Source organism: Scylla paramamosain, chromosome 23 (assembly GCF_035594125.1).
Source record: "Scylla paramamosain isolate STU-SP2022 chromosome 23, ASM3559412v1, whole genome shotgun sequence".
NCBI classification, from domain to species: domain Eukaryota; kingdom Metazoa; phylum Arthropoda; class Malacostraca; order Decapoda; family Portunidae; genus Scylla; species Scylla paramamosain.
The window spans coordinates 4,788,404-4,806,525 of record NC_087173.1 but is presented as its reverse complement, the minus strand read 5'-3'; the positions used below and the strand labels follow the sequence as shown (position 1 = coordinate 4,806,525).

The 18,122-nt window shown below is 37.4% G+C and overlaps 2 protein-coding genes across 2 annotated transcripts; both read left to right on the top strand.

The window, feature by feature from the left end:
• Positions 1-1,614: 1,614 nt before the first annotated feature.
• LOC135112040 (2-oxoisovalerate dehydrogenase subunit beta, mitochondrial-like) lies at positions 1,615-11,515 on the top strand. Its single transcript, XM_064025903.1, has 9 exons — positions 1,615-1,633; positions 3,382-3,553; positions 6,196-6,273; positions 6,755-6,957; positions 7,309-7,464; positions 7,632-7,803; positions 8,413-8,558; positions 8,862-8,948; positions 9,407-11,515. The coding sequence occupies exons 2-9, from the start codon at positions 3,409-3,411 to the stop codon at positions 9,545-9,547; spliced, it is 1,128 nt and encodes a 375-aa protein (XP_063881973.1). The 5' UTR covers positions 1,615-1,633; positions 3,382-3,408; the 3' UTR covers positions 9,548-11,515.
• Positions 11,516-12,161: 646 nt separating this feature from the next.
• On the top strand, positions 12,162-15,414 carry LOC135112041 (glutathione S-transferase kappa 1-like). The gene is made up of 5 exons (XM_064025904.1): positions 12,162-12,329; positions 12,860-13,042; positions 13,678-13,806; positions 14,232-14,384; positions 15,023-15,414. The coding sequence occupies exons 1-5, from the start codon at positions 12,225-12,227 to the stop codon at positions 15,164-15,166; spliced, it is 714 nt and encodes a 237-aa protein (XP_063881974.1). The 5' UTR covers positions 12,162-12,224; the 3' UTR covers positions 15,167-15,414.
• Positions 15,415-18,122: the final 2,708 nt, after the last annotated feature.

The following is an 18,122-nucleotide window of genomic DNA, read 5'->3' as shown; positions in this document are numbered from 1 at the left end:
TGCGTTTTGAAACGCGTTGTTATTTGTGGCATTAGTTAAAATGTGTGGCAAATCTGAATTTATAAAGCATTCCTGTCTAGCTGCGTTTTTTAGAGGGGTCATTTTCAAAATGAAATACGTACGTACGTAAATAACGGTCGCTGTGACGTCATCAACCCCCAGCCGTGACGTCACAAGCCCCCCCTCCCCCGCCGTGACGTTATCCCTAACTCCCTTCCAGTCCCTCCCAGTAAATATTCAGTGTTTTTTTTTCAAGGTATTTCAAAGTATGTGTGTGTGTGTGTGTGTGTGTGTGTGTGTGTGTGTGTGTGTGTGTTGCCTTATTTTTCGTTGTACAGATGGTGATGTAGTGTGTGTTGCTTTGTCTTTCGTTGTACAGATTGTTATGCAGTGTGTGTGTGTGTGTTGCCTTATATTTCGTTGTACAGATGGTGATGCGGTGTGTGTGTGTGTGTGTGTGTGTGTGTGTGTGTGTGTGTGTGTGTTGCCTTGTCTTACGTTGTACAGATGCTTATGCAGTGTGTGTGTGTGTGTGTGTTGCCTTGTCTTTCGTTGTACAGATGCTTATGCAGTGTGTGTGTGTGTGTGTGTGTGTGTGTGTGTGTGTGTGTGTGTGTGTTGCCTTGTCTTTCGTTGTACAGATGCTTATGCAGTGTGTGTGTGTGTGTGTGTGTGTGTGTGTGTGTGTGTGTGTGTGTGTGTTGCCTTGTCTTTCGTTGTACAGATGCATATGCAGTGTGTGTGTGTGTGTGTGTGTGTGTGTGTGTGTGTGTGTGTGTGTGTGTGTGTGTTACCTTATCTTTCGTTGTACAGATGGTGATGCAGTGTGTGTGTGTGTGTGTGTGTGTGTGTGTGTGTGTGTGTGTGTGTGTGTGTGTGTGTGAGTTGTCCTTTCTTTCATTACACAATTGGTGATGCAGTGTGTGTGTGTGTGTGTGTGTGTGTGTGTGTGTGTTGCTCTGTCTTTTGGTGTACAGATGGTGATAAAATATAAATTAAACATAAGCACATAACAAACAATAAAAAAAAACGACAAAAAAACATTAAATCAACTCAGTCTACCTGCCTCACCCCACACCCCAGCCTACTCCAGGGTGAGTAGTAGTAGTAGTAGTAGTTGTTGTTGTTGTTGTGTTTATAAAATTTTTGTTTCCTTAGAGAGAGAGAGAGAGAGAGAGAGAGAGAGAGAGAGAGAGAGAGAGAGAGAGAGAGAGAGAGAGATATGCAGATTTTTTCTTTAATTTTCAGTTTTCTTGTTTTAAATTCACTCAAATATTCTTAAAACATTATAGTCATTAATTGAAGGTAAATAAAACACCTAATTAATTTATTCTTTCATTTCACTCTCTTTTCTTTCCTTTTCTTCATTTTTCTTTCTTTATTTTGCTCTGTTAAATCATCCCTAACCTAACCTCACCTAACCTTTACCTAACTTAACTCAACCTAATCTTGCAGTGAGAGATGGGGAGGAGGATTTAAAAGGACATGTTTGCAGTGCGCTGTCAGCCCTCACCTGCACCGCCTCCCCCAGTGAGCGGGTGTAGGCCTGGGAATAGAACATATGCAGACGTCTTGGCAGTGCTGTGTATGTCTGTTTGTCGATGGTCAAGAAGGAATGTAGCAAAAGTTTAAGGTCTGTTTGGGTGTTTTGGGGTCTTTGAGAGGGTGTGGCAGTGTTTGGGAGGTTGTGGTAGTGTTTCAGGGGGTGTAGCAGTGTTTCTGAGGGTGTGGCAGTGTTTGGGAGGGTGTGACAGTGTTTGGGAGAGTGTGACAGTGTTTGGGAAAGTGTGGCAATGTTTTGGAGGGTGTGGCAGTGTTTGGGAGGGTGTAGCAGTATTTGGGAGGGTATAGCAATGTTTGGGAAGATGTAGCAATGTTTGGGAGGCTGTGGCAGTGTTTGGGAGGGTGTGGCAGTGTTTGTGAGGGTGTACCTCTTACAACAACCATTTTTTTTTAATATCTTCACTCTCTTCATTTTTTCTCATTTTTTCACTTGGTTATTTTTTCCACCATTTTTTCATAATTTCCCTTAATTTCTTTCAGCATTTTTCCATTTTTTCACAATTTTTTCACAATTTCTTCACCATTTTCTTCACCTCTTCTTATTCTCTAGTATATATGTGTGTCCTGAAAGTAGTAGTAGTAGTAGAAGTAGTACTAATGTATTTCTATTTACACTTATAAATAAAAAAGTAATATATATATATATATATATATACTCGTATATATATATATATATATATATATATATATATATATATATATATATATATATATATATATATATATTTTTTTTTTTTTTTTTTTTGTTGTGTTAAAATTTGTATTTCTCTCTCTCTCTCTCTCTCTCTCTCTCTCTCTCTCTCTCTCTCTCTCTCTCTCTCTCTCTCTCTCTCTCTCTCTCTCTCTCTCTCAGTATGGTATGTAATCAATAAAACTCGTAATTACAAATCATTCTTTTTATTACTGTCAAACGTCAAGATTACAATTATTATCACTAATATTATTATTATTACTGTTATTATTATTATTATTATTATTATTATTTTTTTTTTAGTTATTATTATCAAAGGTTGTAAAGACTGTCAGACAGACAGACAGACACAGACATACATACAGACAATATATATATATATATATATATATATATATATATATATATATATATATATATATATATATATATATATATATATATATATATATATATATATATATATAAACACAAACACACACTTACCTGTAATAATACACATCTACTTTACCGCAAGTCAGCCCAGTTTTCCTCAGCACTTCTCTTTTCCAGCCGCGCGGGAGGGCAGAACACTCATAGCGCCTTTTTTTTTCTATCTGCACCGACATCTTATGAGGGCGAGGGAGAGGGAGAGGGAGGGAGTCACAGAACTTGCCGTCTGTGAATGAGTAACAATGAAGAAATTACTGGCGGAGTCTCTCTCTCTCTCTCTCTCTCTCTCTCTCTCTCTCTCTCTCTCTCTCTCTCTCTCTCTCTCTCTCTCTCTCTCTCTCTCTCTCCTCTCTCTCTCTCTCTCTCTATATATATATATATATATATATATATATATATATATATATATATATATATATATATATATATATATATATATATATATATATATATATATATATATATATATATATATATATATATATATATATATATATATATATATATATATATATATATATATATATATATATATATATAACCTAAATTCTGCTGTATTTGGAAAGTGGCAGTTTTGCATAATATTTGGAATAATTACATGTGTACGATAATTTTACCGGAAGTACAATAATTTCAACCTGTGTATTACGATAATATGGCCAAAACAATCTGGCAACGCTGGTCGACGATCGTAGTCGCCGCCGGACTGTGTTGACGGCAAGATGGTTGGGGTACTGCAGAAATTGTCGGTGGCTTGGAGACTGGGAAGACAAGCTGTGTTCCGGCCAGTGGTGCAGGCGGGATGGCAACATGTCAGGAACTCTTCACATTTCACCTACTACCCAGACACTGTCCCGGAATCTCACGGTAACCACTTTATTCGCGCGCGGTAACTGTTCTCTCTTAGTAACGTCGTTTTTTTTTTCTTCATTAACTATCTTTTGAAGCAGTGTTATCAACTGGCTTGTAGTTTCCTTCTTGCATGGTTATTAGTATTGCAAGACAGAACGATGATAGCCACCAGGGTCTATGCCACTACGTAAAGTTCATGGAATTTTACGTTAGGTTAGGAAGCCAAATTTCATTTATTTATTTTTTCATTTTATTTTATTTTATTTTATTGTATTTATTGTATTTATTTATTTATTTTTTGTCCACCACCTGAAAGTAGCCAGAATATCCTCCATAATATAAAACAGTATTTCAAGGTATGTGTAGTGCCAGCCTCCCGTGAATATCCTTGTGGGATTGTCTATTCGGAATCGCTCCTTTGGTCCATCCATTGTGTCATGACAGTTTCCATCATAAAGCTGAGTTTCTTATCCCTTGATGCATCACTTCCCTCACCAAAGCACCTTTCCAAGTTTACCTCCTTGCAGTTAAAATTCACTATCAAAATCTAATTGGTATTATTTCAGTCTTTCACCAGTTCTCAGTGTGGCTTTCCTTACACTTTTCATAAGATAGAACTGAGTAATGTGAATCTCATATACCTACCACAACTTATTTTTAATGCTAATCGGTTTTTAATGGTTGCTAGTTCGGTTTAAGTTGGATTAGGTTCGTTAAATTAGATTAGATTAGATTAGTTTGGTTAGGTTAGGTTAGGTTAGATTTGTTTGGCCAGAGTATGTTAGATTAGTTGGGTTAACTTGTGGTGGTCAACAGCCACCTGGTGGCCACAGGTGATTTGCGGCCAGTCCTCTTGGAAGGGAACATTATGAGTGTGTTACCGCTGTTACTTATTTGTGAGGACGAAACTTATTTTTTTTTTTTTTTTTGGTAGATTTTGCTCTATTTTTGTATTAATCTGCTTTTCGTTTTTATTGCAAATCATTCCTTTCTTAGGGGATGGGGGTCATGGGGATAAGAAATGAAAAATAATGATTTGCAGGAAAAGCAACAAGCAGATTAATTCAAAACAAGCCAAAAACTACCAGAAAAATAGTTTTGTACAGAATAGAAAGACTGGTGAAAGAGTGAAATTTAACCATTTAGTTAAAACTTTTGTCCAGTTTTCCAAATGCCTGGCAGTGTCATTCAATATTTCCTGATATTGATCCCCTCCCCATTATTTAACTTTGTTGGAACATATGCTACAGCAATGACTTTCTTTCCTCCTTCCTCTCCTTTCCTCTTTTAGCTATGTGACAGTGAGGGACATTTCAGAATTAAATATACTTGTATTTTGAAACTAAATGTTACCAAACATAACATTCGTTGTCCTGTTCATTGGTCTCACCTAACCTGAGGATTTGTGCAAATCTCATCATTACAGATTGCTGCGGTACAGGTAGAGAGTTGCTGTGGCAAATTATAAACATGTGTTCAAAGCATTAATGGTGGTAGCAAGTGTTTACTTTGATTGTTGTTAGCTTGATGGAGATCTTGGATCTCCCATCAGATTCTCTTGCATCCTCCAACCAGAAAAACAAGATGATGGCAAGGAACAACAAATTGTTGGCTAATGCAATGTAGAAGTGCAGAAAGACAAAAAAACAAATTAACAATACTCAAAAAGAACAGGACCAAGATACAATTTCAAAATTTGCTTAAAAAATTTGGAGAGTTGAGTGTTTGAGCCACAATTTTTGGACATTATCATTTGTTTATAGATATAATAAATATAATAGAATAGGTAAAGACTATATAGTATGTTTAAAAAATGTAGAACTAGAAGATGTAACTGAGGAAGGGAAGTACAGACGCAAGGAGATGGAGTAGAAGTGGGAATGGTACGGATGGGGGAAGGACAAAAGTGAGTAGGGTACAGGAAAAAGGAACTCTTATTCCCCACTACTTCCTCTCTCTCCCTAATTTATTCACTCACTCCTAATCCTTCTTGCTTAAAACTCATTCTCTCCACTGTCTCCCCATACTCCCATCCTCCTTCACCTGATTAAGTTTGAATTAATTTCTACATGACAATTTTCTTCCTAAAAATCTTTTCCTGCTGTGCATTCTTATATGTAATGGCCATGTCATATACCCCTTCATGCACCTCATTATTTCCAAGTACCCTTTGAAAGAATTCACGCATCCTGGGGTACACTGTGCATCCAGGTTGGTTATCACTGCCATAGCATTTGCTCTTTATATTCTCTCTCTCTCTCTCTCTCTCTCTCTCTCTCTCTCTCTCTCTCTCTCTCTCTCTCTCTCATCTCTCTCTCTCTCTCTCTCTCTCTCTCTCTCTCTCTCTCTCTCTCTCTCTCTCTCTCTCTCTCTCTCTCTCTCTCTCTCTCTCTCTCTCTCTCTCCTCTCTCTCTCTCTCTCTCTCTCTCTCTCTCTCTCTCACACACACACACACACACACACACACACACACACACACACACACGTGGATAGTAATTTAGATAGTATTCTCATTGCAGAAGCAGATATCTGATACATCACTAGTTTGCAGCACTCCTTCCCCCCCTTACCCTTGTATGTACCTTCCTGGGAGTGACAGGTGTTGGAGCAGCTGTCTACTGTGCTTAAGTCTTATGATATATATATTTATTTTTTAGATGAGACGCAGCGACTCAACTTGTTCCAGGCCATCAACAACGCCTTGGACTTGGCCCTTGCCACGGATGACTCTGCGGGTCAGTTGAAACAGCCTCTCCTTGATATTTCTTCAGTATGAGTGTCTGCTTTATTTCACCATCTTTGGAATATGTTCAGTAAAAGCAGATGGATGTTACAATAGGTCACACATCTGTTTAGAAGCTGTAGATCTTTATAATTTCAACTTTTACATGATCTTTCCTGCCTGCTTTTGTTTCCATTGTAATTGTGTAATTTTTGTGACATATGCTTTTGTTTCTCCCAGGTTTGACTTGATATGGTTACTATTTTTTATGCTTGGTACATTTTCCATAATTTCAGTTATAATATCAATTGTTCTGGTCACTTTGGGTATTTAGGTATGATGATAGACATAACTTAATGAAGGGGGATTGCCCTCTTTATTTATTTGTCTCATCAGTGTTTTGAAAGTTTCAAACACTTTTGTGTCAGTTTTGTGCATCAAATAGAGACAAGCTGGACTTGTATGTTTATATCTTGTTTTTCTTTTTATTTCAGTCATATTTGGAGAAGATGTTGGGTTTGGAGGAGTGTTTCGCTGCACTATTGGTCTGCAGGACAAGTTTGGGAAGGACCGCGTCTTCAACACTCCTCTCTGTGAACAAGGTATTGCAGGATTTGCCATCGGTTCAGCAGTGGGAGGTGCCACCACCATTGCTGAGATGCAGTTTGCTGACTACATCTTCCCTGCTTTTGACCAAGTAGGTGCTGGCTTGCCCAGGAGCTATTCCTTTGCTCTAACTTTATTTGTGTATATATATCTGTGGGTGGATCATGAAAGTCATATATAAATGGAAATATTTGGTGATGTCATTTGATTTAATGTTAATTTCAGTCACTAGTGATGATGAGGGGAGGTAGTCTTTGATTCACTCTTTCCTATAAACCTTTTGTAACAAGTATATGTAGAGTATTGAAATTAAATTAAACAATTTAGTTAAGACCTAGAGGTTTGTTGCTGTTTAACATCCACTTGTATATTTAAGGGTTGTAGTGACTGATGCCAAAGTGAGGCCTGGATCTTAGAATTAAATGTTCCTCACCTCACCCAGATAGTCAACGAAGCAGCTAAATATCGCTACAGATCAGGCAACCTCTTTAACTGTGGTAAGCTGACCATCAGAGCTCCATGTGGTGCTGTGGGTCATGGTGGCCTCTACCACTCCCAGTCACCAGAGGCTTACTTCAGCCACACTCCAGGACTTAAGGTTTGTTGCTGTTCTGCTCTCTTTGTGTCTAGACCTAAAGTTTAGACCTTTAAATTTGAAGAGGTTTTATTGTCTGTCTGTTTGAATTTGTATTGGTAACAGTCATGTCAAGAAACACCTCACAAAAATGTTAAATCTCTGACTAATACTATCACATTGATGAACAGGTTGTGGTGCCACGTGGCCCCATCAAGGCAAAGGGTCTGCTGCTATCATGCATCAGGGATGATAATCCTTGCATCTTCCTGGAACCCAAAGTACTCTATCGTTCAGCAGTGGAGATGGTGCCCACCAGCGACTACACATATCCTCTCTCCTCGGCAGACATTTTGTTGGAAGGTATGGATATTGTTTTACCATTGTTGTGTTCCTTCCACCCCTTCTCCATTCTCATATTATTATGGTAACTATTTTAGTTTTACCATTCTCTGTTCTTGCTAATCATTATAGCTGCTCCATTGTGATTTTTTCTAGGTATCTTTATTCATTCTTCAGTAGCCCTTTTTTGTGATTCAATTACATGGTGGCTATTGAATACAGATTAGGGAATACTCTCACTGCACAGCTAACAGCTAAGATACTTCAGTATGATCGCAAAAGTAGCAAAGTTAGTTTCATAAATGTATATGATATAAGAAAATGTATGCAGTTTCAAATGGAAACTGTATGCATTTCTTCCACTTAGAGGACGGAAGGATGGAATAAAGGAATAGAGGCCAAGTGCTTGTACAAGCAAGAAGGGAATGTTTGATAGTGAGAGATGGAGGCTTTTCTGCCTTGGGTATCCCCATACAGGATGTTCCCAGAGGGTGTAAGGCATCAGAATGATAAATAGATAGGTAAAACATACAGCTTCTTTCTGTATATCCCAGCTCTCCATCATAGGAAAAATTGAAAGATGGAATTAATACAAGAACTCTCTTCTCCTCTCTCAATTTATACTTCCAGGGGAAGATATCACCCTGCTGGGATGGGGAACACAGGTGCATGTGTTGAGGGAAGTGGCAGAGCTGGCAAGAGAACAGTTGAATGTATCCTGTGAAGTAATTGATCTGGTAACAATCCTTCCTTGGGACCAACAGACTGTCTGTAATGTGAGTGTCAGTTTTTTTAGTTTATGTGCAGCTGTCCTTAATAATTGTCATATTATAATTACTTTGAATATAAAAGCAGCATCTAGCAGCTATTACTTCCAACTATTTCATTTCCAGTTCTTGGTCTTTGTGGAGCTTGCAGTATAAAGAACTTGACAGTATGAATTAATGGCATAGATGCACATTTTTCTATATTTATCATAGATGACCTTGATTTGAATGTTTCTGCAAATTAATAGGAACCTTCCATTATATAAGTTTGCATTTCCTGTATTAACTACTTGTTTTCCATTGTTCTGATAGTCCGTCAAGAAAACCGGTCGATTAATTGTTGCACATGAAGCTCCTGTCACTAGCGGCTTTGGAGCAGAAATTGCAGCGGCAGTGCAGGTGAGGGGCTTCAAGTACTTTTGATCATAATTAATGTGCTTCTTGGATTTGAGGAGTGTAGATTCATTAGAACAGTAATAATGATAAGAGTAAAAGTATTCTTATTGTTGTTAGTGTCAGGGAATACAGTATTGCTGTGTGTGTTATGTTTTGCTTGACCAAAAGCTCACAGGATACTTAAAAAACAACAGATTCCCATGTCATTCTGTTTTTCCTTGGTGTCACCTCTTTTAGTTGCCATTTGTGACACTCAGAGAATATGTTAACAGTATTTGTCTAACCTGGTTGAAGAGTGTGTTACCAGACTATGTTCCTCTACCATGAGTATGTGCAATTATGCTCATATATTCAAAACCACTGAAATATTTGTAATGGCACTATATGAAGCTCTCCTGTAGCTAGATTTAAGTGTGAGGTGTGAATGATTGTCACATGATGTCAAACTTTCCTTCCTGCAGAGTGAGTGCTTCCTTCACCTCGAGGCGCCTGTGGAGAGGGTGTGTGGTTTTGACACTCCGTTCCCACATATTTTTGAGCCATTCTATTTGCCAGACAAGTGGCGTTGTCTCAGTGCTGTGAAGAAAATGATGAACTACTAAGCACTGAGGTGGCTTACCACCTCCTCCATGTTTTAAAAGATACTTCAGCCATCTATTGAAAACTTAATATTTCCTTTTATGCTATTAAATTAACCAAGTTCAATCATCATGATAACAATGATGAAAGGTTAAATCTTAATGGAGAGATATATTATTTAATCACTGATTGATCATGCCCAAAAGTAATGTCTTTTACTAGATGTCTGGGAGGTGATGCCTGTGCGGTGTTATACGAGTATTACTGTCATTTATTTGAAAACTCATAGATGCCATCATGCACATAACTGAGTGACAAATCATCAGCCATGCATGCTAGTTATGGCTTGCATGGCAGCACTGGGTGGCTTTGTGGCACAGTGCCCAGCTCATGGCTAGAAGGTTGTGAGTTTGATGCTGATTCATGGCAGCTTCTTGATGGGAGAGGTAGTTGTCTCATAATGTTGTTATTGAGATAACATAAATCAATAAGCACATTTTTTTTTCCAAGGTGCAATCATTTTGGGTAGCATGGGACTGACACAGGTACTGCTGTGTGCATGCTGCCTGCCAGCCTGCCTATGCCATGATAGCTGAGCACTGTGTGTGAATTTTATGGCTGTAATGGTTCATCAGTAAGGATGCAGTATCTAAGATGATGTTCAGAATGATCTTGTTTGATTAATCTTTGCTAAGATTGTAATGGTTAAATGTCCATACAGAATCATAAATGCTAGTCACTGCTTATTAAAAGATACCCTGTCAGATGGTAAGGAGAAAAAAGAGGTTGTGCTGGATGTTAGTAATGACGTGTAATTTGAATTTGTCTGGTCTTGTGCCATAGAAAAGGAAAAGTGTTGTATTACCTGGAAGTTTGTAAATACATGACACTTTTGTAGGGATGAGCATAGATATACAGCTTTCTCTTGTGAGGCATAGAGGAGTGTCAGCTTATCCTAAAATGATGAATTCATGACTTAGGTGTGAGTTGAGATATATGCTATTATTGTGTAGCTTTTATTTATCTCAGTTTATGTTGTCTGTGATCATTAGTTAAAAGTAGGGTTTTCTCTTTGAGGTAAGAAAATTTTAAAATGCTGTTCCATGTGCTCTAGTAAAGTTGCAGCATGTATTATATTTTAGATTAGTTGACTGGTCAGTGGCTCTGTCTTGGTCTTATACAGGAAACAGGGATGCTGGTTGGTTGGTTGGTTGGTCAAGGACAAAGAAGTACTATTAGCAATGCATTGTATGTACATTTTTTCAGTGAATCTTGTATCAGCAACCCTTAACTCACATTTGTGGGTTGTGGGAAGTTTTTAGTTCAACTCTTCTAATCCATAGATTCTGCCATTACTCAAAACTGTAGTGATTGTAGGACTCACAGCACACCATCATTACCAACACAATTAGTTTTTTTTTTTTTTTTTTTCTCTCCAGTCTGGGGATCATTGAATCACAAAGTGGACATATTTATTCAAAAGAGTGGTGTGATGAGATGAAACAGGGGATAAAACAAAAGTCCTAGATTACTCTTGTTTTTCATTTACGCTCTGAGGAAGGCAAGATCTGAAACAAAGATTAATTAAGTACTTTTGCCTCATCCCTTGTTATCTCTTGCTATTGCTTTGTTGTGTGCTGTGTTTTGTATTTAAGCTAGTTAATTACACCACAAAGTATTTGAAAAGGGATGGAGGAAGTGTAGCTTACTATTTACTCCCTACTGACTTTCGAGTTACATAAGCAACAACAAGGCCACTTAACACTTAAAAATGATGTGCACATACATTTGGTACTTTGCCATACCTAGAAATTATCAGGTTTTAGTTGACCAAGCGTATTTAAAATAATTTGTAGTTTCCTGTGATGTGGATAATGATTAGCTGAAGCTGTGAGAATTTATAGAGTATTACAATAACAGGGCTGGATAACTGTAAATGGTTTATAGTTTTGATAGATAATGTCTCAAGAGAGAATAAAAAGGAAATAAAAGCTTTTTTTACATAACCTAGGAAAAAGTCCTGGGTGAGGATTAGATTCTTTGTAGCTCGTTGCAAAGGGTGATCAGGACAGCAGCATAAGAGATCTGCTGGAGTATGTAATGAATGGAACTTCAAGATTCAAATGATGAAAATGAGCTGTGGTATGAACAGTGTGGAAGGTGGAAGGTGATTATACGAGTATATACATGTAAATGTGTGTGTGTGTGTGTGTATGGGAAAAGAAAAATGAATGGTTGGATATAGTCTCTCTCTCTCTCTCTCTCTCTCATATAATATATATATATATATATATATATATATATATATATATATATATATATATATATATATATATATATATATATATATATATATATATATATATATATATATATATATATATATTATATATATATATATATATATATATATATATATATATATATATATATATATATATATATATATATATATATATATATATATATATATATATATATATATATATATATATATATATATATATATATATATATATATATATATATATATATATATATATATATATATACACACACACACACACACACACACACACACATATTAATGACTTTGAAAAACCTATGTAATTTTCGTGCGTTCATTATTCTTCCTTGGTGACTGGTTCGAAGGCGAGGCCAGCTGGGTCAGCTCAGCTGACTAAACAAACATTGGGAGCCATGAGGGTCGCCGCGGTCAGAGCAGCAGTCCACGCCGCCAAGGAAAAAGTGAAGATTGATTTGTACTATGATGTGGTGTCTCCTTATGCATGGCTTGGATTTGAGGTAAGGTGCACAATAAATTCAGATATGTTCTTGTAAGGAGCTGACATATTTCCTAAACGGAATGATGAGCGAGAAAGAATAACTCGACTGACCAGACGGTGTGTAGACATAAGTAATTCAGTATATCGGCAGTTTCATGCTTTCATTGTCTCTTCCTCAATGCACGCCCAGCGTGAGGGCCTGATGGGAAAGTAGTGTTAGGGTGAAAAAAGAAATATTGAAGACAAACGTGGTGGTGGGGTGGAACGTCAACGATTGGGACAACCCTAACTGCTAGATGTCATTTGGCCAACTGAAAGCGAGGGCCTTACCAAAACTAGATACACGTTTTAACATAATAACAGCCATAGGGCAAGTCTCATTATACACTATGTGATTAAAAATGTAATGACATCAGGATGTGTCCAACCATCCATCACAATATACTCGTACATATTTTATCATACTGGTAATAGTACAGGTTTTTGTTTGTGTGTGATGTTTGTTTATATGTACTATTTCTCATAATTAATTTTTTTTTTTCTCTTCAGACTCTCAACAGGTACAAAGCACATTGGAACATTAATCTACACCTGAAGCCTGTGCTTCTTACTGGTATTGGGAAGGCTGCTGGGACTATTGCACCAGCCATGAAGCCCAACAGAGCTCCCTACTTAGTGAAGGATTTGCATCGCTCAGCAGCCTACTTTAATGTACCTATCAACTTTCCAAGTGTAAGTTTAAGAATGTTAATCGTCTATTCTTTATTTCCTGTACTACAACTGTGTACATGTTCACATATCTCCAGATATCTATCCATCTATCTATGTCTATCTATCTATCTATCTATCTATCTATCTATCTATCTATCTATCTATCTATCTATGTCTATCTATCTATCTATCTATCTATCTATCTATATATATATATATATATATATATATATATATATATATATATATATATATATATATATATATATATATATATATATATATATATATATATATATATATATATATATATATATATATATATATATATATATATATATATATACACACACACACACACACACACACACACACACACACACACACACACACACACACACACACACACACACACATGTTTGTACATGTACATATATGTATATGTATATTTGATAATGACTGGATTTTTACAGCTATGAAGTTTTGTAAATATCTTTAATTATTAAAGTACATATGCTCTCTGTTCATGGGAAGTGCATTATGTATGTTTTAAACATGCTATTGAAAACATAAGTCTTATTTGGAATACATGTAAGTATGTACATATGTATATAATATTGCAGTATCCTATAAGTATATTGGAATGTTTCTTCCAGGATGTTTTCGAGTTGATGTTTGTAAAGGGTTCTCTCATCCCTTCTCGCTTCCTGACTGCCATTGGCCTGTTGCATCCCGCTCATCTGGAGGCTGCAAGCCGCCAGCTGTGGTTGGCAGCTTGGAGCAGGGTAAAGTTTAAGTGCTGTTGCTTTTAATTTTATGGAAATACAGTATGTGGACATTTTTCATTTGTGTATCTCTTTTATCTGTTTTTCTGCTGCCATTTATGCCATTTATAAAGGTTTCCTTTACAAAAGTGATATGTTGCACTCTAAGGACAAATATGTAGAGTTGTGTATTCTGTTTTAAACATATTAACGTACTGTAATATTTCCTCCGTAGTAGGGGGCAGACTACGTTCCCTGTATGTTGCAAAAGTCAACTGAAAGGGATTGAAGAAGTAAACTGGGGATCCCTTTACTTTTATTTCTAAAATTATATATTTCCTTGACATTTTGTCTTAGCTGTCCACTTTGTAAAGGATACTAGCCTGTTACTTCATAGAAGAATGCTTTGATTTATGAAATTTTTCTGATAACAAGAAATATTATAGGATGAGGACATCACATCGCCTGAGGTGTTAGCAGCAGCAGGCTTAGCAGCAGGTCTGACACCAGAATCACTTGCGGAGGTGAAGGAGCAGATGGGTCAGCCAGCCATCAAGCAGCTTCTCAAAGCCCACACTGATGAAGCCGTTGGATATGGGGTAATATTCTCTCTCTCTCTCTCTCTCTCTCTCTCTCTCTCTTGGATACTGTATACGTGTATATGAAAATATGGAAACTATTCAACAACTTGTGCATGAGGATTATCAGAGATCTATTAAGGATGTTGCTGCCATTGTTGATGTGTCATATGGAACAGTGGAGGCAATCCTTATGTCACTGCATTATTGCAGTTTGTGCCCAGGCCTTTGATCCCACGAACAGAAAGAGCTGAAGTCTGCCAGGAGCTCCATCAGCATGCCCTGGATGACACAGCTTTCATGTTGAGGGTCATTACTGGGGACAAGACTTGGGCAGTTATGTTGGGATTCCTTTATTGCTTCTCAAAGGGAATATTTTAAAGGAGATGGTGTCTAAATTTAAACCAAACAAGCACCTTATTGTATATAGCTATACATATATCTGGTCTTGGAATCTTTTTGATATCTCCTCATATGTGCTCCTTTACCATTGTTCCACCTTGTAAATGACCTTCCTCTCTTTCTTGGATCATTTGTTTCCTTCACATAGGCTTTTATTTGTTCATTCATTTATCTATTTATGTAAAAAAGATTTTCTTGTGCTTCATTCTTCATTTTTTCCAATGTGACATAAAGTTATGTACATACTTTCTTTGCAGGCTTTTGGAGTGCCCACTATAGTTGCCCATGTTGGGGGAAAACCAGCACTTTTCTTTGGGTCTGACAGGTTCCCCATACTGGCTCAAGAGATCAATGAGACCTGGATGGGTCCTGAACCAGGTGTAGGAAGTGCAAAACTTTGAAAAGGTGTGCCTTACAGGAAACTGTTGGGTAAGTGGTGATACATATAAGGTGTATAATCATTTTGATGAAGTGATGTAATTTGATGTATATAAGATGTATAATAATGTCATGGTTTTATAGGGTTTATTAAATATTTGCTACTTAATGGCTAAGTTTGTTAAGAAGTGAGGCAAACGAATTGTTCATGAATAACTTTGAACATATTTTCTTATAAATTTCATTTGAAATAAAATGTCATTACAGTTAATTCATGCTCAGTTTTCTTCACCAGTAGTAATATATGACTTCTTAGCTATCAGGGAAGAAAGCCGAAACGCATAGATGGGTCAATTTCAGTAGCCCGGCGAATTGTTTCCCTGAGAAGAAATACTAGTGATGTACAGTGTATACATCTAATACAAGGCGGTAGGTAGGGGCTGCTGCTTCAGACCATACTAGGCCCGCTGAACTAACGCACTCATGGTAGTGGAAAGAAGCAGCGATTTAATTTAGTGCTTGAAACAAAGACATGTCATCAGTAGTGAACCTTTAATGAGGATCGTGTAATTTTAGAAGAAAGACGGAGAGAGAGAGAGAGAGAGAGAGAGAGAGAGAGAGAGAGAGAGAGAGAGAACTCAGCATTGTTCTAATACATAGTACAGTAAGTATGCAAATAATATCAAAATTGCCATTATTTTGAGCTGTGGAGAGGAATAACCACAGAAACTCTGGTATGTGCTGCCCTCTGTCGGCCTCCTTCCCGCGCCTCAGTTTCGAACCCCGCGGCTGGCCATCAGCATCCTATGTCTAGTATTTTGGTTGCCATGGTTTCCTCTTGTCATTTGCGGTGGTTACCTTGAGTGTAAACTCAAAGTGAGAGTAGAGGATGCAGTATTATTATACCGCTGCCATACGTATTTATTTATTTATTTATTTATTTTATTTTTTCGAGTGGAAAGATCATTAGTAGGTTAGAATTAAATATTTATTATTTATAATGCATAATACTAGATAGACGGATATTTCATATTTCCCTTCCTTTATTTTGTATCTACTTTTTATCTCACACTTTAATTAATGTAGGTTAGTGTAATATTAAGTCAAACAGTCATCTCGTATATATGGTTACGACTCAAACGCCTTGTTAGTTAATAGCCACTTGTATCTACATGCATTTCACATAAGCATTTTATCATCATACATAATCCAGTGTTTACATTACATGTCATGACGATGACTTCTGAGATGAATCATTATAAATCTTATTCGATAGACGAAACTACTTTCTGCATGGTAACATAGTATAATTATTTGTTATGCAATGTGGTCATAAAATGCTTGAGAGAGAGAGAGAGAGAGAGAGAGAGAGAGAGAGAGAGAGAGAGAGAGAGAGAGAGAGAGAGAGAGTTACATTTTACATAAGTTCCTGCATTCAGTCGCTTACTCCTTCCCTCTCTCTTTACCCACCAGTCATCATCAGACACAGAGAACCGGTGACGTGACGGCGTGGTTGCGGGGGAGGTTTTCTTGTCTGGCGAGGTCTAGGGGCGAAGAGCTTTTGTTTTAAGTCTGAAGAGTCAATTATCTGAAGGGTGACCTCTCCTTGTCTTTGTTGTCACCATCGACCCAGTATATGCGCGCCACACGCTCGTGCCTTCAAGCCTCTACTGACAAGGGGACACCAGCCTCCCTTGTCAGCCTCCCTTGTAGCTTCCTCCCCCACAGGCTCACTCGTCACGTCTCTTCTTGTCATCGCTAGGGAGAGGGGTTGCTATGCTCGGCTACGGCAGGTTTTAATGATTTTTTTCCCCAGCTTTATTTTGCTACGTAAGCTTTTATAAATACAAGCGTGCTAGGTTTGTTAGAGTAATCTTTAGTGTTTATTTTATTTCATTCTACTTTATTCTATTTTGTTTTATTGCATAAACATAAAATATCTTAAACATAAACTGTCTCGCTATGTTGATTTGAATTCTGGTCTGCTATTAAATTTTCTCATGGATAAGTTATTTTTAGTTTGTTTTGTTATGTAGGCTGTCGTAAGATTATTTGACTTTTTTGGTGTTGGCAGGAATCCGTCATATTTGTTACATGAGGAGGAGGAAGAGGTGGTGGTGGCAGTGACGGAGGAGGGGTCTCATGATTTTTACATTATTTTTTTCTTTTCACCCTTATAATGACACTAAAACTTCAGAAAGAAGTCAGGCGTTCATCCTTTACATAACAAGATAATTCTGGTAGATGAGCGCGTATGAACAAAGAGAATATGCGTCTCTAGTCTTGAAAGGTGACCCACAAAGCATGGTACTTCCTTGCAGTATTCCCCGTCCGTTCCACACGTTCCTGTTGTGTATAGAGGATTAGTTCAGACATGATGGTGGAGACTATTAAGGTATATATAGATGATATCTGAGATTAACAAAAATATATATAGCACCTAAACAATATATCATCTTGTACATATTATGAAGAGGATGGTGTTAGTGTGTTTGGTGCAGCCTAGTCAGTCACAGCGGTCTTACATGGAATATGGGGATTTTGGCAGGGCTTTAGAACGAAAAAATGGTAACGATGCAGATTATTACAGTAAAATCCCTCTTATCCGGCATTCGAGTATCCGGCAGCTTCAAGTATCCGGCACATTTTTCCCCGAGCCTTAACATCAATAAAAAATCAATGTGTACTCATAAAATCGATTAAAATTCCCGCGCGAGGCATACTTTGTCCCTTGGCCACCAGAGCACACTGCTTTGCGCCATCCGCAGTCCACTGCACTGTGTTTACTCAGTGACTCAGTCCCGCGTGTGCACTGTTTATCGCCTGACGCCTTCATCATGCCTAAAGTTGTAGAAAAGAGGAAGCGTGTTGTGCTTACACATAAGCAGCTGATCAGATCAGCTGCTGATTAAGATCAGCTGATCTTTGTTATGGTAAGATGCGTGAGTGTAGGGTGATGATTGTGGACATAATTTCACT

Excerpts from the sequence above, each read along its gene's own strand:
- LOC135112040 (XM_064025903.1), top strand. The coding sequence starts at position 3,409 with ATGGTTGGGGTACTGCAGAAATTGTCGGTGGCTTGGAGACTGGGAAGA. Across the intron at positions 3,554-6,195 it reads CACTGTCCCGGAATCTCACG|ATGAGACGCAGCGACTCAAC; the intron begins GTAACCACTTTA and ends TTTATTTTTTAG. Across the intron at positions 6,274-6,754 it reads TGCCACGGATGACTCTGCGG|TCATATTTGGAGAAGATGTT; the intron begins GTCAGTTGAAAC and ends TTTTTATTTCAG.
- LOC135112041 (XM_064025904.1), top strand. The coding sequence starts at position 12,225 with ATGAGGGTCGCCGCGGTCAGAGCAGCAGTCCACGCCGCCAAGGAAAAA. Across the intron at positions 12,330-12,859 it reads ATGCATGGCTTGGATTTGAG|ACTCTCAACAGGTACAAAGC; the intron begins GTAAGGTGCACA and ends TTTTCTCTTCAG. Across the intron at positions 14,385-15,022 it reads ATGAAGCCGTTGGATATGGG|GCTTTTGGAGTGCCCACTAT; the intron begins GTAATATTCTCT and ends CTTTCTTTGCAG.